General features: G+C 45.0%; 1 protein-coding gene across 4 annotated transcripts; it reads right to left on the bottom strand.

The window, feature by feature from the left end:
* Nucleotides 1-876: 876 nt before the first annotated feature.
* hdhd2 (haloacid dehalogenase-like hydrolase domain containing 2) lies at nt 877-26,880 on the bottom strand. 4 transcript variants are annotated; one of them, XM_038983078.1, is made up of 7 exons: nt 26,828-26,880; nt 25,446-25,565; nt 25,013-25,221; nt 24,748-24,832; nt 13,546-13,762; nt 1,218-1,281; nt 877-1,118 (listed from the first exon to the last, which is right to left on the bottom strand). In XM_038983078.1, the coding sequence occupies exons 2-7, from the start codon at nt 25,544-25,546 to the stop codon at nt 1,015-1,017; spliced, it is 780 nt and encodes a 259-aa protein (XP_038839006.1). In that variant the 5' UTR covers nt 25,547-25,565; nt 26,828-26,880; the 3' UTR covers nt 877-1,014. The 4 variants fall into 4 exon arrangements, with proteins under 4 accessions (XP_038839006.1, XP_038839005.1, XP_038839008.1 ...); XM_038983077.1 differs by having other exon boundaries at nt 26,783-26,862; XM_038983080.1 differs by having other exon boundaries at nt 26,805-26,861.

Below are 26,880 nucleotides of genomic sequence, written 5' to 3'. Positions count from 1 at the left end.
CAGTCTGGTGTGGGACTAGAGGAGGCGTTACAGCAGTCTGGTGTGGGACTAGAGGAGGCGTTACAGTCTGGTGTGGGACTAGAGGAGGCGTTACAGTCTGGTGTGGGACTAGAGGAGGCGTTACAGTCTGGTGTGGGACTAGAGGAGGCGTTACAGTCTGGTGTGGGACTAGAGGAGGCGTTACAGTCTGGTGTGGGACTAGAGGAGGCGTTACAGTCTGGTGTGGGACTAGAGGTGGCATTACAGCAGTCTGGTGTGGGACTAGAGGAGGCGTTACAGCAGTCTGGTGTGGGACTAGAGGAGGCGTTACAGCAGTCTGGTGTGGGACTAGAGGAGGCGTTACAGCAGTCTGGTGTGGGACTAGAGGAGGCGTTACAGCAGTCTGGTGTGGGACTAGAGGAGGCGTTACAGCAGTCTGGTGTGGGACTAGAGGAGGCGTTACAGCAGTCTGGTGTGGGACTAGAGGAGGCGTTACAGCAGTCTGGTGTGGGACTAGAGGAGGCGTTACAGCAGTCTGGTGTGGGACTAGAGGAGGCGTTACAGCAGTCTGGTGTGGGACTAGAGGAGGCGTTACAGTCTGGTGTGGGACTAGAGGAGGCGTTACAGTCTGGTGTGGGACTAGAGGAGGCGTTACAGTCTGGTGTGGGACTAGAGGAGGCGTTACAGTCTGGTGTGGGACTAGAGGAGGCGTTACAGCAGTCTGGTGTGGGACTAGAGGAGGCGTTACAGTCTGGTGTGGGACTAGAGGAGGCGTTACAGTCTGGTGTGGGACTAGAGGAGGCGTTACAGTCTGGTGTGGGACTAGAGGAGGCGTTACAGTCTGGTGTGGGACTAGAGGAGGCGTTACAGTCTGGTGTGGGACTAGAGGAGGCGTTACAGCCTGGTGTGGGACTAGAGGAGGCGTTACAGCCTGGTGTGGGACTAGAGGAGGCGTTACAGCAGTCTGGTGTGGGACTGCAACATGATGAGATATACCCATGTCTAAATGATCTAACAGTGATGAGAGAGCCATAGTTAAAGGATGTGTTGGAGGATGTGGTCCACAGCTTGAGTGAAGCTGTCACAGGTCAGGTATGGTGGAGGGTTAATTTTACCCTCATCTCCCACTCTGTATTTACCTATAGAAGACAACATTCTATGAATCAATAGAAATGATTGGCATGAGTTGCTTTTAAAGAGTTTTTCTTTGAGTTATGAAGCGATGTCATGTCTCTTACCGGTTCTGACTACAATTCCCAGCATGCCAATGTTTTGAGCCCCTCCCACGTCGTCTCTGGCGTCCTGTAAGGGGGGGGGGGGGGTAGATATTGAACAATACTGTTAAACAGATTGAGGTTAGATGTAATACTGCAGTTAGATTGTGACTTTATCATTGTAATGTCTGCATCATTTCCAATCCCCCATACAGTGGCAGCAGTGACCTCAACCAAATGTTTTCTGTAGTTGTGGATCAGACCTGCACAACGGTCAGGAGGAATTTTGGACCATTCCTCTTTACAAAACTGTTTCAGTTCAGCAATATTCTTGGGATGTCTAGTGTGAACTGCTCTCTTGAGGTCATGCCACAGCATCTCAATCGGGTTGAGGTCAGGACTCTGACTGGGCCACTCCAGAATAGAGGCATTGCCGATTAATTAGGGACAATTTCAAGTTTTCATAACAATCGGTAATCTGCATTTTTGGACGCCGATTACATTGCACTCCACGAGTGGGACTAGAGGAGCAGCACTTCAAGCATTGAGCTGTTTATGAATTCAAGCCTATCAACTCCCGAGATTAGGCTGGCAATACTAAAGTGCCTATAAGAACATCCAATAGTCAAAGGTATATGAAATACAAATGGTATAGAGAGAAATAGTCCTATAATAACTACAACCTAAAACTTCTTACCTGGGAATATTGAAGACTCATGTTAAAAGGAACCACCAGCTTTCATATGTTCTCATGTTCTGAGCAAGGAACTTAAACGTTAGCTTTTTTTTTTTTTTTTTTTTTTACATGGCACATATTGCACTTTTACTTTCTTCTCCAACACTTTGTTTTTGCATTATTTAAACCAAGTTGAACATGTTTCATTATTTATTTGAGACTAAATAGATTTTATTGATGTATTATATTAAGTTAAAATAAAAGTGTTCATTCAGTATTGTTGTAATTGTCATTATTACAAATATATATATATATACTGGGCCACTCAAAAAAATCGGCCGATTAATCGGTATCGGCTTTTTTTGGTCCTCCAATAATCGGTATCGGCGTTGAAAAATCATAATCGGTCGACCTCTAGTCCAGAAGGCATATTTTCTTCTGTTGATGATTTACTGTTTTGGGTCGTCGTTCTGTTGCATCACCCAACTTCTGTTGAGCTTCAATTGGCGAGGGTTCACATACTTTTTCTTGCCACTGTGTGTGTGTGTGTGTGTGTATATATATATACATAAATTATTTTAAATATAGTTTTTATATATTTTCCTTTATTTTCTGCTAACCTTACCATCCCTCCCCTAACTGGAGTAAACTAATGGACAACAACAGTTCATGCTTATACATTTTACAATTATATATTTTTAGTTTTTAGTCCCATCCTTCAGCTCCCCTCAACCCCTCCCATCTATCTCCTAACACCATCCAGTCCCATCCTTCAGCTCCCCTCAACCCCTCCCATCTATCTCTGACCACCATCCAGTCCCATCCTTCAGCTCCCCTCAACCCCTCCCATCTATCTCTGAACACCATCCAGTCCCATCCTTCAGCTCCCCTCAACCCCTCCCATCTATCTCTGAACACCATCCAGTCCCATCCTTCAGCTCCCCTCAACCCCTCCCATCTATCTCTGAACACCATCCAGTCCCATCCTTCAGCTCCCCTCAACCCCTCCCATCTATCTCTGACCACCATCCAGTCCCATCCTTCAGCTCCCCTCAACCCCTCCCATCTATCTCTGAACACCATCCAGTCTCATCCTTCAGCTCCCCTCAACCCCTCCCATCTATCTCCTAACACCATCCAGTCCCATCCTTCAGCTCCCCTCAACCCCTCCCATCTATCTCTGACCACCATCCAGTCCCATCCTTCAGCTCCCCCCAACCCCTCCCATCTATCTCCTAACACCATCCAGTCTCATCCTTCAGCTCCCCTCAACCCCTCCCATCTATCTCTGAACACCATCCAGTCCCGTCCTTCAGCTCCCCTCAACCCCTCCCATCTATCTCTTAACACCATCCAGTCCCGTCCTTCAGCTCCCCTCAACTCCTCCCATCTATCTCTGAACACCATCCAGTCCCATCCTTCAGCTCCCCTCAACCCCTCCCATCTATCTCCTAACACCATCCAGTCCCGTCCTTCAGCTCCCCTCAACCCCTCCCATCTATCTCTGAACACCATCCAGTCCCATCCTTCAGCTCCCCTCAACCCCTCCCATCTATCTCTGACCACCATCCAGTCTCATCCTTCAGCTCCCCTCAACCCCTCCCATCTATCTCCTAACACCATCCAGTCTCATCCTTCAGCTCCCCTCAACCCCTCCCATCTATCTCTGAACACCATCCAGTCCCATCATTCAGCTCCCCTCAACCCCTCCCATCTATCTCTGAACACCATCCAGTCCCGTCCTTCAGCTCCCCTCAACCCCTCCCATCTATCTCCTAACACCATCCAGTCCCATCCTTCAGCTCCCCTCAACCCCTCCCATCTATCTCCTAAAACCATCCAGTCTCATCCTTCAACTCCCCTCAACCCCTCCCATCTATCTCCTAACACCATCCAGTCCCGTCCTTCAGCTCCCCTCAACCCCTCCCATCTATCTCTGACCACCATCCAGTCCCATCCTTCAGCTCCCCTCAACCCCTCCCATCTATCTCTGACCACCATCCAGTCCCATCCTTCAGCTCCTCTCAACCCCTCCCATCTATCTCTGACCACCATCCAGTCCCATCCTTCAGCTCCCCTCAACCCCTCCCATCTATCTCTCCCATCTATCTCTGACCACCATCCAGTCCCATCCTTCAGCTCCCCTCAACCCCTCCCATCTATCTCCATCCAGTCCCATCCTTCAGCTCCCCTCAACCCCTCCCATCTATCTCCTAACACCATCCAGTCCCATCCTTCAGCTCCCCTCAACCCCTCCCATCTATCTCCTAACACCATCCAGTCCCATCCTTCAGCTCCCCTCAACCCCTCCCATCTATCTCCTAAAACCATCCAGTCCCATCCTTCAGCTCCCCTCAACCCCTCCCATCTATCTCTGAACACCATCCAGTCCCATCCTTCAGCTCCCCTCAACCCCTCCCATCTATCTCCTAACACCATCCAGTCCCATCCTTCAGCTCCCCTCAACCCCTCCCATCTATCTCTGAACACCATCCAGTCCCATCCTTCAGCTCCCCTCAACCCCTCCCATCTATCTCTGAACACCATCCAGTCCCATCCTTCAGCTCCCCTCAACCCCTCCCATCTATCTCTGAACACCATCCAGTCCCATCCTTCAGCTCCCCTCAACCCCTCCCATCTATCTCTGAACACCATCCAGTCCCATCCTCCCCTCAACCCCTCCCATCTATCTCCTAACACCATCCAGTCCCATCATTCAGCTCCCCTCAACCCCTCCCATCTATCTCTGAACACCATCCAGTCCCATCCTTCAGCTCCCCTCAACCCCTCCCATCTATCTCTGACCACCATCCAGTCCCGTCCTTCAGCTCCCCTCAACCCCTCCCATCTATCTCTGGAGACTGTTTCACAACAGTTCTGAACGTACAGTGCATTCGGAAAGTATTCAGACCCCTTCACTTTTTCCACATTTTGTTACGTTACAGCCTTCTTCTAAAATGTATTAAATTGTTTTTTTTACCCCCTCATGAATCTACACACAATACCCCATAATGACAAAGCAAAAACAGTTTTTTAGATATTATTTTTGCAAATGGATTACAAAAAAATTATATTCAGACCCTTTACTCAGTTGAAGCACCTTTGGCAGGGATTACAGCCTGGAGTCTTCTTGGGTATGACGCTACAAGCTTGACACACCTGTATTTGGGGAGTTTCTCCCATTCTTCTCTGCAGATCCTCTCAAGCTCTGTCAGGTTGGATGAGGAGCGTCGCTGCACAGCTATTTTCAGGTCTCTCCAGAGATGTTCGATTGGGTTCAAGTCCAGGCTCTGACTTCGGCAATGTCATTTACAAAATAGCCTCCAACATTCTACTCGGGAAATTAGATGTAGTCTATCACAGTGCCATCCGTTTTGTCACCAAAGCCCCATATACTACCCACCACTGCGACCTGTATGCCCTCGCTTCATATTTGTTACCAAACCCACTGGCTCCAGGTCATCTATAAGTCTTTGCTAGGTAAAGCCCCGCCTTATCTCAGTTCACTGGTCACCATAGCAACACCCACCCATAGCACGTGCTCCAGCAGGTATATTTCACTGGTCATCCCCAAAGCCAACACTACCTTTGGCCGCCTTTCCTTCCAGTTCTCTGCTGCCAATGACTGGAAGGAATTGCAAAAATCACTGAAGCTGGAGACTCATATCTCCCTCTCTAACTTTAAGCGTCAGCTGTCAGAGCACCTTACCGATCACTGTACCTGTACACAGCCAATCTGCAAATAGCCCATCCAACTACCTCATCCCCATATTATTACTCACACTCTTGCTCTTTTGCACCCCAGTATCTCCACTTGCACACCGATCACTCCAGTGTTAATGCTAAATTGTAATTATTTCGCCTCTATGGCCTATTTGTTGCCTTACCTCCCTAATCTTCTACATTTGCACACACAGATTTTTCTATTGTGTTATTGACTGTACGTTTGTTTATGTGTAACTCTGTGATGTTGTTTTTGTCGCACTGCTTTGCTTTATCTTGGCCAGGTCACAGTTATAAAGGTGAAATAAAAAAATACTAAATAAATAAATAAATGGGAAGACATCCTCCTCCCTCATGTGGTACCCTTCCTGCAGGCTCATCCTGACATGACCCTCCAGCATGACAATGCCACCAGCCATACTGCTCGTTCTGTGCGTGATTTCATGCTAGACAGGAATGTCAATGTTCTGCCATGGCCAGCGAAGAGCCCGGATCTCAATCCCATTGAGCACGTCTGGGACCTGTTGAATCGGAGGGTGAGGGCTAGGGCCATTCCCTTCAGAAATGTCCGGGAACTTGCAGGTGCCTTGGTGGAAGAGTGGGGTAACATCTCACAGCAAGAACTGGTGCAGTCCATGAGGAGGAGATGCACTGCAGTACTTAATGCAGCTGGTGGCCACACCAGATACTGACTGTTACTTTTGATTTTGACCCCCCCTTTGTTCAGGGACACATTATTATATTTCTGTTAGTCACATGTCTGTGGAACTTGTTCAGTTTATGTCTCAGTTGTTGAATCTTGTTATGTTCATACAAATATTTACACATGTTAAGTTTGCTGAAAATAAACGCAGTTGACAGTGAGAGGACGTTTCTTTTTTTGCTGAGTTTACCTTATTTAAATACAGTACCAGTCAAAGGTTTGGACACCTTCTCATTCAAGGGTTTTTCTTAATTTTTACTATTTTCTACATTGTAGAATAATAGTGACGACATCAAAACTATGAAATAACACATATGGAATCTTGTAGTAACCAAAAAAGTGTTAAACAAATCAAATATATTTTATATTTGAGATTCTTCAAAGTAGCCACCGTTTGCCTTGATGACAGCTTTGCATACTCTTGGCATTCTCTCAACCAGCTTCTTGAGGTAGTCACCTGGAAAGCATTTCAATTAACAGGTGTGGCTTTTCAAAAGTTAATTTGTTGAATTTCTTTCCTTCTTAATGCGTTTGAGCCAATCAGTTGTGTTGTGACAAGGTAGGGGAGGTATACAGAAGATAGCCCTATTTGGTAAAAGACCAAGTCCATATTATGGCAAGAACATCTCAAATAAGCAAAGAGAAACAACAATCCATCATTACATGAAGGTCAGTCAATCCTGAAAATGTCAAGAACTTTGAAAGTTTCTTCAAGTGCAGTCACAAAAACCATCAAGCGCTAGGATGAAACTGGCTCTCATGAGGACCGTCACAGGAAAGGAAGACCCAGAGTTACCTCTACTGAGGAGCTCTCATGAGGCCATCTACTAAAACCACTAAAGGACACCAATAAGAAAAAGAGACTTGAACAATGGACATTAGACCGGTGGAAATATTATTTGTCCTTTGGTTTGATGAATCCAAATTTGAGATTTTTGGATCCAACCGCCATGTCTTTGTGAGACGCAGAGTAGGTGAACGGATGATCTCTGCATGTGTGGTTCCCACCATGAAGCATGGAGGAGGAGGTGTGGGGGTGCTTTGCTGGTGACACTGTGATTTATTTAGAATTCAAGGCACACTTAACCAGCACGGCTACCACAGCATTCTGCAGCGATACCCCAGCGATACCCCATCCCATCTGGTTTGGTAACTACATGATTCCATGTGTTCTTTCATAGTTTTGATTTCTTCACTATTATTCTACAAATAAAGAAAAAACATTTAATGAGGTGTCCAAACTTTTGACTGGTACTGTATACTTATTGATGACTTTACATGTCAAAGTATATGATGGGGTCAATGAAGGATGGATAGGAACTTGGTGTATGGAAAGTTACTGAGACAGACATGGGGAAGTGCAGAAAGTTCACATGATGTTCCTAAGGAGGGAGGCAAAGGGCAACAGTCTAGTTAGTCTCTGATAAGGCAGACCAGCTGCGGAACTATGGAGGAGCAAGGAATTGAGCTGGAGGTCAAGTCAATAGCTGAAGTGAGAAGAAACCTCTCGGAGGGGGGCCACAGGGGCCCACCACAACAACCCTCCTACTACAGTCCTCTCTCACACAGAGGGGCCCACCACAACAACCCTCCTACTACAGTCCTCTCTCACACAGAGGGGCCCACCACAACAACCCTCCTACTACAGTCCTCTCTCACAGAGAGGGGCCCACCACAACAACCCTCCTACTACAGTCCTATCTCACACAGAGGGGCCCACCACAACAACCCTCCTACTACAGTCCTCTCACACAGAGGGGCCCACCACAACGACCCTCCTACTACAGTCCTCTCTCACACAGAGGGGCCCACCACAACAACCCTCCTACTACAGTCCTCTCTCACACAGAGGGGCCCACCACAACAACCCTCCTACTACAGTCCTCTCTCACACAGAGGGGCCCACCACAACAACCCTCCTACTACAGTCCTCTCTCACACAGAGGGGCCCACCCCAACAACCCTCCTACTACAGTCCTCTCTCACACAGAGGGGCCCACCACAACGACCCTCCTACTACAGTCCTCTCTCACACAGAGGGGCCCACCACAACAACCCTCCTACTACAGTCCTCTCTCACACAGAGGGGCCCACCACAACAACCCTCCTACTACAGTCCTCTCTCACACAGAGGGGCCCACCCCAACGACCCCCCTACTACAGTCCTCTCTCACACAGAGGGGCCCACCCCAACGACCCCCCTACTACAGTCCTCTCTCACACAGAGGGGCCCACCACAACAACCCTCCTACTACAGTCCTATCTCACAGAGGGGCCCACCACAACAACCCTCCTACTACAGTCCTCTCTCACACAGAGGGGCCCACCACAACAACCCTCCTACTACAGTCCTCTCTCACACAGAGGGGCCCACCACAACAACCCTCCTACTACAGTCCTCTCTCACACACACACTTCTACTCCCATGAAGGTTCAAGCATCAGGCAGGACCATGACTACACCAGTGACATGGAAAATGTAGTTCCTGCTTAGCAACAGAGATGTATTGGCTGTCTAGATGTGTAAGTTGACTATTAGGATGTTATAAATATGTGCTTGTGTAATCAGACCTTGTCTTTGTAGATGTATGACCCAATGGGTGAATGATCTTGGTTTCAGCTCTTCCTATTCGTCCGTTTGAGTTTTTACTATGTTTGCTCAGAACCTAACACGATGAATTGGAACGCCGACTGCGAGTCAGGCCTAATCGCCCAACATCAGTGCCCAACCTCACTAATGCTCTTGTGGCTGAATGGAACCACGTCCCCGCAGCAATGTTCCAACATCTAGTGGAAAGCCTTCCCAGAAGAGTGGAGGCTGTTATAGCAGCAATGTTCCATCATCTAGTGGAAAGCCTTCCCAGAAGAGTGGAGGCTGTTATAGCAGCAATGTTCCATCATCTAGTGGAAAGCCTTCCCAGAAGAGTGGAGGCTGTTATAGCAGCAATGTTCCATCATCTAGTGGAAAGCCTTCCCAGAAGAGTGGAGGCTGTTATAGCAGCAATGTTCCAACATCTAGTGGAAAGCCTTCCCAGAAGAGTGGAGGCTGTTATAGCAGCAATGTTCCATCATCTAGTGGAAAGCCTTCCCAGAAGAGTGGAGGCTGTTATAGCAGCAATGTTCCATCATCTAGTGGAAAGCCTTCCCAGAAGAGTGGAGGCTGTTATAGCAGCAATGTTCCATCATCTAGTGGAAAGCCTTCCCAGAAGAGTGGAGGCTGTTATAGCAGCAATGTTCCAACATCTAGTGGAAAGCCTTCCCAGAAGAGTGGAGGCTGTTATAGCAGCAATGTTCCATCATCTAGTGGAAAGCCTTCCCAGAAGAGTGGAGGCTGTTATAGCAGCAATGTTCCAACATCTAGTGGAAAGCCTTCCCAGAAGAGTGGAGGCTGTTATAGCAGCAATGTTCCAACATCTAGTGGAAAGCCTTCCCAGAAGAGTGGAGGCTGTTATAGCAGCAATGTTCCAACATCTAGTGGAAAGCCTTCCCAGAAGAGTGGAGGCTGTTGTAGCAGCAATGTTCCAACATCTAGTGGAAAGCCGTCCCAGAAGAGTGGAGGCTGTTATAGCAGCAATGTTCCAACATCTAGTGGAAAGCCGTCCCAGAAGAGTGGAGGCTGTTATAGCAGCAATGTTCCATCATCTAGTGGAAAGCCGTCCCAGAAGAGTGGAGGCTGTTATAACAGCAATGTTCCAACATCTAGTGGAAAGCCTTCCCAGAAGAGTGGAGGCTGTTATAGCAGCAATGTTCCAACATCTAGTGGAAAGCCTTCCCAGAAGAGTGGAGGCTGTTATAGCAGCAATGTTCCATCATCTAGTGGAAAGCCTTCCCAGAAGAGTGGAGGCTGTTATAGCAGCAATGTTCCAACATCTAGTGGAAAGCCTTCCCAGAAGAGTGGAGGCTGTTATAGCAGCAATGTTCCAACATCTAGTGGAAAGCCTTCCCAGAAGAGTGGAGGCTGTTATAGCAGCAATGTTCCAACATCTAGTGGAAAGCCTTCCCAGAGAGTGGAGGCTGTTATAGCAGCAATGTTCCAACATCTAGTGGAAAGCCTTCCCAGAAGAGTGGAGGCTGTTATAGCAGCAATGTTCCATCATCTAGTGGAAAGCCTTCCCAGAAGAGTGGAGGCTGTTATAGCAGCAATGTTCCATCATCTAGTGGAAAGCCGTCCCAGAAGAGTGGAGGCTGTTATAGCAGCAATGTTCCAACATCTAGTGGAAAGCCTTCCCAGAAGAGTGGAGGCTGTTATAGCAGCAATGTTCCAACATCTAGTGGAAAGCCTTCCCAGAAGAGTGGAGGCTGTTATAGCAGCAATGTTCCATCATCTAGTGGAAAGCCTTCCCAGAAGAGTGGAGGCTGTTATAGCAGCAATGTTCCATCATCTAGTGGAAAGCCGTCCCAGAAGAGTGGAGGCTGTTATAGCAGCAATGTTCCAACATCTAGTGGAAAGCCTTCCCAGAAGAGTGGATAGCTGTTATAGCAGCAATGTTCCAACATCTAGTGGAAAGCCTTCCCAGAAGAGTGGAGGCTGTTATAGCGGCAATGTTCCAACATCTAGTGGAAAGCCTTCCCAGAAGAGTGGAGGCTGTTATAGCAGCAATGTTCCAACATCTAGTGGAAAGCCTTCCCAGAAGAGTGGAGGCTGTTATAACAGCAATGTTCCAACATCTAGTGGAAAGCCTTCCCAGAAGAGTGGAGGCTGTTATAGCAGCAATGTTCCAACATCTAGTGGAAAGCCGTCCCAGAAGAGTGGAGGCTGTTATAGCAGCAATGTTCCAACATCTAGTGGAAAGCCGTCCCAGAAGAGTGGAGGCTGTTATAGCAGCAATGTTCCAACATCTAGTGGAAAGCCTTCCCAGAAGAGTGGAGGCTGTTATAGCAGCAATGTTCCAACATCTAGTGGAAAGCCGTCCCAGAAGAGTGGAGGCTGTTATAGCAGCAATGTTCCAACATCTAGTGGAAAGCCTTCCCAGAAGAGTGGAGGCTGTTATAGCAGCAATGTTCCAACATCTAGTGGAAAGCCTTCCCAGAAGAGTGGAGGCTGTTATAACAGCAATGTTCCATCATCTAGTGGAAAGCCTTCCCAGAAGAGTGGAGGCTGTTATAGCAGCAATGTTCCAACATCTAGTGGAAAGCCGTCCCAGAAGAGTGGAGGCTGTTATAGCAGCAATGTTCCAACATCTAGTGGAAAGCCTTCCCAGAAGAGTGGAGGCTGTTATAACAGCAATGTTCCAACATCTAGTGGAAAGCCTTCCCAGAAGAGTGGAGGCTGTTATAGCAGCAATGTTCCAACATCTAGTGGAAAGCCTTCCCAGAAGAGTGGAGGCTGTTATAGCAGCAATGTTCCATCATCTAGTGGAAAGCCTTCCCAGAAGAGTGGAGGCTGTTATAGCAGCAATGTTCCATCATCTAGTGGAAAGCCGTCCCAGAAGAGTGGAGGCTGTTATAGCAGCAATGTTCCAACATCTAGTGGAAAGCCTTCCCAGAAGAGTGGAGGCTGTTATAGCAGCAATGTTCCATCATCTAGTGGAAAGCCTTCCCAGAAGAGTGGAGGCTGTTATAGCAGCAATGTTCCATCATCTAGTGGAAAGCCGTCCCAGAAGAGTGGAGGCTGTTATAGCAGCAATGTTCCAACATCTAGTGGAAAGCCTTCCCAGAAGAGTGGATAGCTGTTATAGCAGCAATGTTCCAACATCTAGTGGAAAGCCTTCCCAGAAGAGTGGAGGCTGTTATAGCGGCAATGTTCCAACATCTAGTGGAAAGCCTTCCCAGAAGAGTGGAGGCTGTTATAGCAGCAATGTTCCAACATCTAGTGGAAAGCCTTCCCAGAAGAGTGGAGGCTGTTATAACAGCAATGTTCCAACATCTAGTGGAAAGCCTTCCCAGAAGAGTGGAGGCTGTTATAGCAGCAATGTTCCAACATCTAGTGGAAAGCCGTCCCAGAAGAGTGGAGGCTGTTATAGCAGCAATGTTCCAACATCTAGTGGAAAGCCGTCCCAGAAGAGTGGAGGCTGTTATAGCAGCAATGTTCCAACATCTAGTGGAAAGCCTTCCCAGAAGAGTGGAGGCTGTTATAGCAGCAATGTTCCAACATCTAGTGGAAAGCCGTCCCAGAAGAGTGGAGGCTGTTATAGCAGCAATGTTCCAACATCTAGTGGAAAGCCTTCCCAGAAGAGTGGAGGCTGTTATAGCAGCAATGTTCCAACATCTAGTGGAAAGCCGTCCCAGAAGAGTGGAGGCTGTTATAGCAGCAATGTTCCAACATCTAGTGGAAAGCCTTCCCAGAAGAGTGGAGGCTGTTATAGCAGCAATGTTCCAACATCTAGTGGAAAGCCGTCCCAGAAGAGTGGAGGCTGTTATAGCAGCAATGTTCCAACATCTAGTGGAAAGCCTTCCCAGAAGAGTGGAGGCTGTTATAACAGCAATGTTCCAACATCTAGTGGAAAGCCTTCCCAGAAGAGTGGAGGCTGTTATAGCAGCAATGTTCCATCATCTAGTGGAAAGCCTTCCCAGAAGAGTGGAGACTGTTATAGCAGCAATGTTCCATCATCTAGTGGAAAGCCTTCCCAGAAGAGTGGAGGCTGTTATAGCAGCAATGTTCCAACATCTAGTGGAAAGCCTTCCCAGAAGAGTGGAGGCTGTTATAGCAGCAATGTTCCAACATCTAGTGGAAAGCCTTCCCAGAAGAGTGGAGGCTGTTATAGCAGCAATGTTCCAACATCTAGTGGAAAGCCTTCCCAGAAGAGTGGAGGCTGTTATAGCAGCAATGTTCCAACATCTAGTGGAAAGCCTTCCCAGAAGAGTGGAGGCTGTTATAGCGGCAATGTTCCATCATCTAGTGGAAAGCCTTCCCAGAAGAGTGGAGGCTGTTATAGCAGCAAAGGAGGGACCAACTAAATATTAATGCCCATGATTTTAGAGTGAGATGTTTGACGAGCAGGTGTCCACATACTTTAGCTCATGTTGTGCATCTGTGACCAACAGATGTATATCAGTATTACCAGTCATGTGAAATCCATAGATTAGGGCCTCATACATTTATTTCAATGGACTGATTTCCTCATATGAACTGTAACTCAGTAAAATCATTGAAATTGTTGCATGTTGCGTTTATATTTTGGTTCCTTGTAGATAACCCCAACCCAACTATATAGGGAATAGGGTACTATTTGGGAGTCCTCCAGTGTGATAACCCCAACCCAACTATATAGGGAATAGGGTACTATTTGGGAGTCCTCCAGTGTGACTCACGTCTCCGATCATGATGGCCTCTTCAGGACAACAGCCAATGTCCCTCAGAGCCTCCAGGAAGAATGTCCCCTCAGGCTTCCCCACAACGGTGGCCTGGCAGTCTGTAGCGTACTCTAACCCTGTCACAAAGGGTCCGGGGCCCAGCGCCAGACCATCCTTCCTCTTATAATACCTGGCCTTATGGATGGCGATGAGGGGGGCCCCGTCTAGAACCAGCCTGGTAGATAGAGGGAAAGAGTTGTATTTGAAGTGTCCCAAGGCAGCTGATGGCTCACTGCAGTAGCACACACCAGAAAACACATTAAAAGCAATACATTGAGATATACAGTGGGGTCTGAAGTGATTAACACGATGACTGTATAGAACAGATCAAATACGGAGCTCAAACAGGAAGGAGTAAAAAATGATTGACCACCGTAGAGATTCTTTTTGAACAAAGTAGTAACAAGTTTAGTATTTGGTCCCATATTCACGCAGTGACTACACCAAGCGGGTGACTCAACCAAACGTGTTGGATGCATTTGCAGTTCGTTTTGTTGTGTTTCAGATTATTTTGTGCCCAATAGAAATTAAACGGTGAATAAAGCATGTATTGTCATTTGAGTCACTTTTATTGTAAATAAAACATATAATATATTTCGAAACATTTCTACATTAATGTGGATGCTACCATGACTACGGATAATCCTGAATGAGTGAGAAATTTAGATGATCAAAGATCTGTATTTATTATGGATCCCCATTAGTTCCTGCCAAGGCAGCAGCTACTCTTCCTGGGGTTTATTATGGATCCCCATTAGTTCCTGCCAAGGCAGCAGCTACTCTTCCTGGGGTTTATTATGGATCCCCATTAGTTCCTGCCAAGGCAGCAGCTACTCTTCCTGGGGTTTATTATGGATCCCCATTAGTTCCTGCCAAGGCAGCAGCTACTCTTCCTGGGGTTTATTATGGATCCCCATTAGTTCCTGCCAAGGCAGCAGCTACTCTTCCTGGGGTTTATTATGGATCCCCATTAGTTCCTGCCAAGGCAGCAGCTACTCTTCCTGGGGTTTATTATGGATCCCCATTAGTTCCTGCCAAGGCAGCAGCTACTCTTCCTGGGGTTTATTGTGGATCCCCATTAGTTCCTGCCAAGGCAGCAGCTACTCTTCCTGGGGTTTATTATGGATCCTCATTAGTTCCTGCCAAGGCAGCAGCTACTCTTCCTGGGGTTTATTATGGATCCCCATTAGTTCCTGTCAAGGCAGCAGCTACTCTTCCTGGGGTTTATTATGGATCCCCATTAGTTCCTGCCAAGGCAGCAGCTACTCTTCCTGGGGTTTATTATGGATCCCCATTAGTTCCTGCCAAGGCAGCAGCTACTCTTCCTGGGGTTTATTATGGATCCCCATTAGTTCCTGCCAAGACAGCAGCTACTCTTCCTGGGTTTTATTATGGATCCCCATTAGTTCCTGCTGAGGCAGCAGCTACTCTTCCTGGGGTTTATTATGGATCCCCATTAGTTCCTACCAAGGCAGCAGCTACTCTTCCTGGGGTTTATTATGGATCCTCATTAGTTCCTGCCAAGGCAGCAGCTACTCTTCCTGGGGTTTATTATGGATCCCCATTAGTTCCTGTCAAGACAGCAGCTACTCTTCCTGGGGTTTATTATGGATCCCCATTAGTTCCTTCCAAGGCAGCAGCTACTCTTCCTGGGGTTTATTATGGAGCCCCATTAGTTCCTGTCAAGGCAGCAGCTACTCTTCCTGGGGTTTATTATGGATCCCCATTAGTTCCTGCCAAGACAGCAGCTACTCTTCCTGGGGTCCGGGAAAATTAAGGCAGTTATACATTTTAAAAACATTACAATACATTCATTACAGAATTCACAACACACTAAGTGTGTGCCCTCCGGGCCCTACTCCACTACCACATATCTACAACACAAAATCCATGTGTATGTGTGTGTATGTGTCTGTGCCTATGTTTGTGTTGCTTCACAGTCCCGCTGATCCATAAGGTGTATTTTTACCAGTTTTTAAATCTGATTCTACTGCTGCATCAGTTACCTGATGTGGAATAGAGTTCCATGTAGTTATGGCTCTATGTAATACTGTGCACCTCCCATAGTCTGTTCTGGACTTGGGGACTGTGAAGAGACCTCTGGTGGCATGTCTTGTGGGGTATGCATGGGTGTCTGCCCTGTTCTGAGCCAATTGCAATTTTCCCAAGTCCCTCTTTGAAGCACCTGACCAAACGACTGAACAGTAGTCCAGGTGTGACAACACTAGGGCCTGTAGGACCTGCCTTGTTGACAGAGTTGTTAAGAAGGCAGAGCAGCGCTTTATTATGGACAGACTTCTCCCCATCTTAGCTAATGTTGTATCAATATGTTTTGAACATGAGTTTAGGGTTTAGTCAATGATGTGTCCCAAATACAACACTTTTAGTTTTTTATTTTATTTAGGACTAACTTCTTCCTTGCCACCCATTCTGAAACTAAGTGCAGCTCTTTGTTCAGCGTTGCAGTCATTTCAGTCTCTGCAGTAGCTGACGTGTATTGTGTTGAGATATCCACATACATAGACACACTGGCTTTACTCAAAAAGTAAGGGGCCTAAACAGCTGCCCTGGGGAATTCCTGATTCTAACGGAATTATATTTGATAGGCTTCCATTAAAGAACACCCTCTGTGTTCTGTTAGACAGGTAACTCTTTATCCACAATATAGCAGGGGGTGGAAAGCTCTAACAGTCTGCTGCTGGAAAAACGTATCTATGTCAAAAGCCGCCCCCCCAATCTTTTTATCATCAATTTCTCTCAGCCAATCATCAGTCTTTTGTGTAAGTCCTGTGCTTGTTGAATGTCCTTCCCTATAATCGTGCTAAGAGTTTGTTTACTGTAAAATAGCATTGTATCTGGTCAAAAAAAAAAATCAAAACTTTACTAAGGGTTGGTAACAGGCTGATTGGTTGGCTGTTTGAGCCAGTAAAGGGGGCTTTACTATTCTTCGGTAGCGGAATTACTTTAGCTTCCCTCTAAGCCTGAGGGCACACGCTCTCTAGTAGGCTTAAATTGAAGATGTGGCAAATAGGAGTGGCAATATCGTCTGCTATTATCCTCAGTAATTTTCCATCCAAGTTGTCAGACCCCGGTGGCTTGTCATTGTTGATAGGCAACAATCATTCTTTCTCCTCTTCCACACTCACTTTACGGAATTCAAAATTACAATTCGTCTTTTATAATTTTTTCAGATATACTTAGATGTGTTGTTGGAAAAATAATGCAAGCAGTTAACAATATCAGTGGGTTTTCTGATGAATGAAATTATAAAATATAATAAAATCGCTCCAAAGCTTTTTACTATCATTCTTTATGTCATTTATCTTTGTTTTACAGTGTAGTTTCTTCTTTTATTACAGCTTAGTGACATGATTTCTCAATTTGCAATACGTTTGCCAATCGGTTGTGCAGACAGACTTATATTATTACGCCATTCTTTTTGCCTCATCCCTCTCAACCATACAATTTTTAGATTCCTCATCAATCCACGGGGATTTAACAGGTTTTACAGTCCTTTACTTCATGGGTGCGTGCTTATTAGTAACTGGGATAAGCAATTTCATAAATGTGTCAAGTGCAACGTCTGTTCGCTCCTCATTACACACCACGGACCAACAAAGTCTTTACATAAACAACATAGGAATCACTACAAAACTTCTCGTATTACCTCTTATACACTACATTAGACCCAGCCTTTGGTTATCCTAGATATGGCTACTATATCGTGATCACTAAATCGAATGAATCTGCATACTGCTTTCAAGCACATTTCTACAGCATTATTATTGCATTCCTGTGCTGTTTGTAACTACCCTGGCAGGTTGACTGATAACTTGAACCAGGTTGCAGGCACTGGTTACAGTTTGAAGCATTTTCTTGAGTGGGCAGCTTGATGGAAGCCAGTCAATATTTAAAGCACCCATAAAATATACCTTTGTTTGAAAGTGTTTTGTAAAGTTCTTGGTAAAGTTCTTGGTAGCTAGCTAGCTTCTTAGTATGGATACCGCGAAGCAGTTGGCATCAGTTGCTGGGACTGCTTGTCTCTTTCCAGTGATCCTGCCGACCAAGGACGGGTCTGAGGAGCTATTTGGCGTCAGAGCTAGCCTAGCTGCTAGCTAGCTACATATCAAGCTAGCTGGGTTTTCAGGAGCCCATGATGCGGTTAGCCATTGTGGCTGGGACAGTGGATTGTCCCGGGTTTATGGCTGTCTAGATCCCTGTTTGTTGTTTTCCATCTTCCCTGTGACCTGCCCTGTCTGTAACTGCGAGGAGTAACAGCCTAACATACGTTGCTAGCTACTATGACAAAGATCAAAGCCGGCGGGAGGACCGTTGAGGACAGTGGTGTCTCTCTATCACACATTAAGGATCTTTTAAAATGAACAAAAAGAGACAAGCAGTTGTTACAACAAGAAAATAGCTTCAAGTGTTTTGTCCAAATACTGGTGGATTCAACTAATAACAGAATGGACCAGAGAGGTCCAGGACCTGAAGAACAATACTGGTGGAGTCAACTAATAAAAGAATGGACCAGAGAGGTCCAGGACCTGAAGAACAATACTGGTGGAGTCAACTAATAAAATAATGGACGACCTGACCAGAGAGGTCCAGGACCTGAAGAACAATACTGGTGGAGTCAACTAATAAAATAATGGACGACCTGACCAGAGAGGTCCAGGACCTGAAGAACAATACTGGTGGAGTCAACTAATAAAATAATGGACGACCTGACCAGAGAGGTCCAGGACCTGAAGAACAATACTGGTGGAGTCAACTAATAAAAGAATGGACGACCTGACCAGAGAGGTCCAGGACCTGAAGAACAATACTGGTGGAGTCAACTAATAAAAGAATGGACGACCTGACCAGAGAGGTCCAGGACCTGAAGAACAATACTGGTGGAGTCAACTAATAAAAGAATGGACGACCTGACCAGAGAGGTCCAGGACCTGAAGAACAATACTGGTGGAGTCAACTAATAAAATAATGGACAACCTGACCAGAGAGGTCCAGGACCTGAAGAACAATACTGGTGGAGTCAACTAATAAAAGAATGGACAACCTGACCAGAGAGGTCCAGGACCTGAAGAACAATACTGGTGGAGTCAACTAATAAAAGAATGGACGACCTGACCAGAGAGGTCCAGGACCTGAAGAACAATACTGGTGGATTCTACTAATAAAATAATGGACAACCTGACCAGAGAGGTCCAGGACCTGAAGAACAATACTGGTGGATTCTACTAATAAAAGAATGGACGACCTGACCAGAGGTCCAGAACCTGAAGAACAATACTGGTGGATTCTACTAATAAAAGAATGGACAACCTGACCAGAGAGGTCCAGGACCTGAAGAACAATACTGGTGGAGTCTACTAATAAAAGAATGGACGACCTGACCAGAGAGGTCCAGGACCTGAAGAACAATACTGGTGGATTCTACTAATAAAAGAATGGACAACCTGACCAGAGAGGTCCAGGACATGAAGAACAATACTGGTGGATTCTACTAATAAAAGAATGGACAACCTGACCAGAGAGGTCCAGGACCTGAAGAACAATTTGCAGTTCTCCCAGGGTCAGCTCAATGAGTTTAAACAGGAGAACGGCAAGATGACAGCAATCTGTAAGTCATTGAGAGAGGACATCAGTTCTGTGTGTGAATCCATGATAACAATGACAGATAAATCAGACCCTCGAGGGACAATCAAGACGGAATTGCAGGACCTCCACATGAGACCTGGACAGAGTCTGAGGACAAAGTGAGGGAAATGATCTCTGAGAAATTGAAGATGGACCACAGGAAGATTGAGGTGATAGGCCCAGGCCGATAGGTGTCAGGATCCTGAGGTTCAAGGACAAGGTAGCTGTTCTGGAAAGAGCCAAGAACTTGAGAGGAACATATATCTTCCTCAACGAGGACTATCCTGAAGCTGTGCACCAGAAGAGGAAAGAACTGATCCCAGCCATGAAAGCTGCCAGAGTGCGTGGGGACATTGCTTACATCCGCTATGACAGGCTCATTGTTCACCCAGAAGCCTGGAAGGGATGAGAGACTATGGGTTCGTAGCTTCAACCCCGCAGCGCACACGCACCAATTGATTTTTAGTTGTATTTTTTATTTATTTAACAAGGCAAGTTAGTTAAGAACATTGTTATTTACAATGACGGCCTACCTAAAGGCAAAAGACCTCCTGCGGGGACGGGGGCTGGGATTATAAAAAATATATATACAGTTGAAGTCGGAAGTTTACATACACCTTAGCCAAATACATTTAAACTCAGTTTTTCACAATTCCTGACATAAGTAAAAATTTGTTGTTTTAGGTTAGTTAGGATCACCACTTTATTTTAAGAATGTGAAATGTCAGAATAATAGAAGAGAGAATGATTTATTTCAGCTTTTATTTCTTCCATCACATTCCCAGTGGATCAGAAGTTTACATACACTCAATTAGTATTTGGTAGCATTGCCTTTAAATTGTTTAACTTGGGTCAAATGTTTCGGGTAGCCTTCCACAAGCTTCGCACAATACGTTGGGTGAATTTTGGTCCATTCCTCCTGACAGAGCTGGTGTAACTGAGTCAGGATTGTAGGCCTCCTTGCTCGCACACGCTTTTTCAGTTCTGCCAAAAAAATTCTATAGGATTGAGGTCAGGGCTTTGTGATGGCCACTCCAATACCTTGACTTTGTTGTCCTTAAACCATTTTGCCACAACTTTGGAAGTATGCTTGGGGTCATTGTCTATTTGGAAGACCCATTTGCGACCAAGCATTAACTTCCTGACTGATGTCTTGAGATGTTGCTTCAATATATCCACATCATTTTCCTGCCTCATGATGCCATCTATTTGTGAAGTGCACCAGTCCCTCCTGCAGCAAAGCACCCCCACAACATGATGCTGCCACCCCCGTGCTTCACAGCTGGGATGGTGAACTTCGGCTTGCAAGCCTCCCACCTTTTTCTTCCAAACATAACCATGGTTATTATGACCAAGCAGTTCTATTTTTGTTTTATCAGACCAGAGGACATTTCTCCAAAAAGTACGATATTTGTCCCCATGTGCAGTTGCAAACTGTAGTCTGGCTTTTTTATGGTGGATTTGGAGCAGTGGCTTCTTCCTTTCTGAGCGGCCTTTCAGGTTATGTCGATATAGGACTCGTTTTACAATGGATATAGATACTTTTGTACCTGTTTCCTCCAGCATCTTCACAAGGTCCTTTGCTGTTGTTCTGGTATTTATTTGCACTTTTCGCACCAAAGTACGTTCATCTCTAGGAGACAGAGGTGTCTCCTTCCTGAGCGGTATGACGGCTGCGTGTTCCCATGGTGTTTATACTTGCGTGCTATGGCTTGTACAGATGAACGTGGTGCCTTCAGGCATTTGAAAATTGCTCCCAAGGATGAACCAGACTTGAGGAGGTCTACAATTGTTTTTCTGAGGTCTTGGCTGATTTCTTTTGATTTTCCCACAATGTCAAGAAAGGGGCAATGAGTTTGAAGGTAGGCCTTGAAATACATCCACAGGTACACCTCCAATTGACTCAAATGTTGTCAATTAGCCTATCAGAAGCTTCTAAAGCCATGACATCATTTTCTGGAATTTTCCAAGCTGTTTAAAGGCACAGTCAACTTAGTGTAAACTTCTGACCCACTGGAATTGTGATACAGTGAATTATAAGTGAAATAATCTCTTTTTAAACAATTGTCGGAAAAATGACTTGTGTCATACACAAAGTAAATGTCCTAACCGACTTGCCAAAACTATAGTTAGTTAACAAGAAAGGTGTGGAGTGGTTGAAAAACTAGTTTTAATGACTCCAACCAAAGTGTATGTAAACTTCAGGAACTTCAGGAAATAACACTACAGGAACAAGATTATCCACATGTATCGATCACATTTTTACTAATACTGTAGAAATGTGTTCTGAAGCCGTACCGTACACAGTGATCACAATATAGTGGCTATATCCAGGAAAGCCAAAGTTCCAACATCTACAACAGCTGGGCCTAAAATAGTATATAAGAGATCATACAAAAGATTTTTCTGTGACTTATGTGGATGTTAAATATTTGTTGGTCTGTTGTGATTAATGAGGAGCATCCAGATGCTGCATTTGATGAATTTATGAAATTGCTTCTTCCAATTATTGATAAACATGCACTTAAGAAATTGACTGTTAAGGCTCCATGGATTGATGAGGAATTTAAAAAATGTATGGCAAAGTGGGCAAACTTAGGAAATGACAACAACGAACAGCGAGCAATTGTATTCATGCATAAAAAAACAAATGAAATAAAAGCATTGTAAGTTATAATTTTGTAAAGTTAGTGTGGGAGAAGTGAACCAATTATTGTTAACAATCAATAATGACAAACCTCCTGGCATTGACAACTTAGATGGAAAGCTACTGAGGATGGTAGCTGACTCTATAGCCACTCCTATCTGTCATATCTTTAATCTGAGCCTAGAGGAAGGTGTTTGTCCTCAGGCCTGGAGGGAAGCCAAAGTCATTCTGCTACCCAAGAGCGGTAAAGTGGCCTTTACTGGTTCTAACATCAGACCTATCAGCTTGCTACCAGCTCTTAGCAAACTGTTGGAAAAATTGTTGTTTGATCAAATACAATGCTATCTCTCTGTAAACAAATTAACAACAGACTTTCAGCATGCTTATAGAGAAGGGCACTCAACATGTACTGCATTGACACAAATGACTGATGATTGGTTGAAAGAAATTGATAAGAAGATTGTGGGAGCTGTACTGTTAGATTTCAGCGCAGTCTTTGATATTATTGACCATAACCTGTTGTTGAGAAAACGTATGTGTTATGGCTTTTCAACCTCTGCCATATTGTGGATTCAGAGCTATCTATCTAATAGAACTCAATGGAAGCTTCTCTAATGTCAAACATGTGAAGTGTGGTGTACCGCAGGGCAGCTCTCTAGGCCCTCTACTGTTTACATTTTTTTTACCAATGACCTGCCACTGGTATTAAACAAACCATGTGTGTCCATGTATGCTGATGATTCAACCATATACGCATCAGCAACCACAGCTAATGAAGTCACTGAAACCCTTAACAAAGAGTTGCAGTCTGTTTTGGAATGGGTGGCCAGTAATAAACTGGTCCTGAACATCTCTAAAACTAAGAGCATTGTATTTGGTACAAATCATTCCCTAAGATCTAGACCTCAGCTGAATCGACTAATGAATGGTGTGGCTATTGAACACATTGAGGAGACTAAATTCCTTGGTGTTACCTTAGATTGTAAACTGTCATGGTCCAAACATATAGTTTCAATGGTTGTAAAGATGGGGAGAGGTCTAGCCGTAATAAAGAGATGCTCTGCTTTTTTGACACCACACTCCAAAAAGCAAGTTCTGCAGGCTCTAGTTTTGTCTGATCTTGATTATTATCCAGTCCTGTGGTCCAGTGCTGCAAGGAAAGACCTAGTTAATCTGCAGCTGGCCCAGAACAGAGTGGCACGTTTTGCTCTTCATTGTAATCAGAGGGCTGATATAAATACTATGCATGCCAGTCTCTCTTCGCTAAGAGTTGAGGAGAGGGACTGCATCACTTCTTTTTATAAGAAACATTGTGTTGAAAATCCCAAATTGTTTGCATAGTCAACTTACACACAGCTCTGTCACACACACTTATCCCACCAGACATGCAACCAGTGATTCGGTGGCATTCTCTCTGAGCCTCTTTACTGTGTCGCCACCATGCTCGATGCTAGGTACAAGGATCGCTACTTCGATGCAGACAAGAAACAGGGTTTACGTTAAATGGATGGAAACGGACACAGTTACACCGAGGAAGAGGACCCATGACAGAAGAGGCCATGGACAGAGCTGAAACTTCACCGCTTGACATGTATGATGAAATCCTGGTTGAGAATGAAACGACTGAACAAATGAACAACGAAACAGCACAGCAAGTAAGTGAAAGAAAAAGGGTTTTATTATGTTTTACTGGTAATGGGGACATACGTAAATGCCAACAAAATAACTTTTTGGTCAGTGTGTGAGTGTTTCAACTATTTAACTGAACTAGAATACTTAAAAGGCCGCTACAATTTTAAATATCGGTATCAGGTTTTTTGGCAAGGAAAATATTGGATATCGGTCAAAAATGTCAAATCTGTGCATCCCCAGTTCGCCTGCATTAAAGTCCCCGGCCACTAGGAGCGCCGCTTCTGGATGAGCATTTTCTTGTTTGCTTATGTCCTTATACAGCTGGTTGAGTGCGGTCTTAGTGCCAGCATCGGTTTGTGGTGGTAAATAGAAGGCTACAAATAATATAGATGAGAACTCTCTTGGTAGATAGTCTGGTCTACAGCTTATCATGAGGTATTTTACCGCAGGCAATCAATAACTTGATGCTTCTAACACACCGACAGCGTCATTGTGCAAAATAGTACGCAGCATCATCTGGATATGTCTGCAACAAAAGTTCAAAATTCACCTTCTGCTGCCATTTCTGTCAAGTCGTCTACACATACAGTTTGACGCATATGTTCGATAAATCCAACATTTGCACCACACCGAACACACTGCAACGCAATGCTGCAAACGCAGCGTTTCATTGGAAATTAATGTCATTCTAGTGTACCAAAATGCAATGACGCTGTTGGTGTGTTCAACCGTGAGACTTCTTTAATATTAGATATCGCGCACCAACAGTTATTGACAAATAGACACACACCCCCGCCCCTCGTCTTACCAGACGTAGCTGCTCTGTCCTGCCGAAACACGGAGAAGCCAGCCAGCTCTATATTATCTGTGTCATCGGTCAGCAAAGTCTCGGTGAAACGTAAGATATTTCAGTTTAACGTCCCGTTGGTAGGATAGTCTTAATTGTAGATCGTCCAGTGTGTTTTACAATGATTACATGTTGGCCAATAATACCGAGGGTAGTGGTGGTTTACCTACTATGCAAATTCTTACAAGGCACCCCACCCTCCTCCCCCTTTTCACTGTCTTTTCTTCATGCTAATGACGGGGATTAAGGCCTTGTCTCGACAAAGCAGTATATCCTTAGCGTCGGACTCATTAATTTCACACGTTATCTAGATAAGATCAAAGACATGCTAACCTTTCACCATTACAATAACAGGGGAGGTTACAGTATGAGGACTGACTCAGCTGTTTACCTGAATGCTTTGTTGAGCGTCTGGTAGTTGAAGTGGTCTGGAGCTAAGCCTATCACCACAGCGTTGGGTTCGGATGTCTCCATACCTGCAGCACAACATGGATAGAAGACGCTTTAGAGTTAAAACTACACCTACATCTCAAATGGCAACATATGCCTTATACACTGCACTACTTTTGACCAGGGTCCATACAGCTCCATTGGGATGCATTCTGAATGTAAGTTAGTTTGCAATCAGCTCTGCCTTATCTAGCCCTGGCTCTCACCTGAGAAGTCCTCCAGTGCACTGTCCTCCACCAGCAGTAGGGGGCGTAGTTGTCTCTGCTCCACGAGGCTCCTGGCTGCTGTCAGGGACGTGAAGATCTCCTGCTCCTGGATGTCAAAGTTCAGACTGTGGAGACGCTCCACAAGGTTCCTCTTACACTCCTTAGTGGTGTTGGTCACAAACTTTACCGCTACAGAGGACTGACGCAACCTAGTGTATAAATCACAAACATAGAGATCGTGTGACTTCAGAAGAAACTCACAGAATTGAGGACTGGGTGAATATGGGGACTGAGGCATGCTGCAGAACAAATCATAGACGTATTTGTGACTTCTTACTTTCAGATGGAACCAGAGGGTTGTGTGAGCAGCTCAGGAGAAAGTGGTTGGGTGAGTACTGAATAACAAGGATAACAGGGCTCTGGGCAGACTGACCTTTTGAGGGCTTCCTGTGCTCCAGGCACGGCTGTGTCTTCTACATGGAGGGTTCCACTCAGGTCAATCAGCACTGCCTTCAGAGCCCGTCTGGTCGCCATGATACCAGGTACCTATGTACTGTATACATACACCATTAGTGATAGAGATAAATTCATGCACATAGAGATCCTATAAAATTAGTTGAGTATCTGGAGCATCAGCATTTGTAGTAATCGAACCCACAAATGCTGATGCTCCAGATACTCAACTAGTCTAAAGGCCAGTTTTATTGCTTCTTTAATCAGAACAGGTTTTCAGCTCTGCTAACATAATTGCAAAAGGGTTTTCTAATGATCAATTAGCCTTTTACATTTTTTATTTATTTTACCTTTATTTAACTAGGCAAGTCAGTTAAGAACAAATTCTTATTTTCAATTACGGCCTTTCGGTTACTAGTCCAATGTTCTAACCACTAGGCTACCCTGCCGCCCCAATGATAAACTTGGACTAGCTAACACAACGTGCCATTGGAACACAGGAGTGATGGTTGCTGATAATGGGCCTCTGTACACCTATGTAGATATTCAATAAAAACAATCTGCCATTTCCAGCTACAATAGTCATTTACAAAATTAACAATGTCTACACTGTATTTCTGATCAATTTGATGTTTTGTTAATGGACAATTTTTTTTTTTTTTTAACAATGACATTTCTAAGTGACCCCAAACTTTTGAACGGTAGTGTAGTTATTATATTAGTGCTGCTCTTACTGTATCCATCACCAACATAGTGGATTTAACACAACAGGGCTAAATATACTGAGGCTGTGTTGCTGCCAGGACAAAGCACTGTGTGTACATATATATACATACACACACACAGCAATATACAATCCACATCTCTAAATAATAGGGGATTACACAGCTGAGTTTGCGCTCCATGCAGGGGGTTTGTGTAACTAACATAGTGGTGGCAGGGTAATGCTAGGAAGACATGGGGATGAGGGGGGTGTGTATAATCATAGTACATAGGCCGTATTTGGATAAAGGTTCTCTGTATAATTAAGAAAACTATGAAATAAATCAATCTAGTAGCTAAATCAACCGGTAGGCTTCATTCTGGTTGCCAACGTATCTAAAGTTAAAGCGGAAGAGAAGTCAGAGCTGCAACAGGGTGAGCAAGCAGACCAACGATACAGGCTAACTAGCAAACATAACTAACGTTAGCCTGTTGGGGAAGGACCTAGCTAGCTACTACTAAAGTGTTGTTTGAGAGTTGCCGTAGTTTCTATCAATGTAATGTTTCAGAAAGATACATAAGGTAGTGTGTAAAGAAATACCAAAACTACAGTACTTGGAAAACATAGGCTAAGTACGGTATGAAGTTTCGCCACAGCACCTTCCATCCAACGCTTGAAGAACGTAAACACAGCTCTATCTGTGACGTTATTA

Source organism: Salvelinus namaycush, unplaced genomic scaffold (genome assembly GCF_016432855.1).
Source record: "Salvelinus namaycush isolate Seneca unplaced genomic scaffold, SaNama_1.0 Scaffold1438, whole genome shotgun sequence".
Classification (NCBI taxonomy): domain Eukaryota; kingdom Metazoa; phylum Chordata; class Actinopteri; order Salmoniformes; family Salmonidae; genus Salvelinus; species Salvelinus namaycush.
The sequence above is the reverse complement of the archived record's forward strand: the minus strand, read 5'-3'. Positions and strand labels throughout refer to the sequence as shown.

Coding starts and splice junctions, on each gene's coding strand:
- hdhd2 (XM_038983078.1), bottom strand. CDS start 25,546: ATGGCGACCAGACGGGCTCTGAAGGCAGTGCTGATTGACCTGAGTGGA. Junction 13,763..24,747: donor ACGCTCAACAAAGCATTCAG/GTAAACAGCTGA, acceptor TCTATCTACCAG/GCTGGTTCTAGACGGGGCCC. Junction 1,282..13,545: donor AGGCCATCATGATCGGAGAC/GTGAGTCACACT, acceptor CCCCCCTTACAG/GACGCCAGAGACGACGTGGG.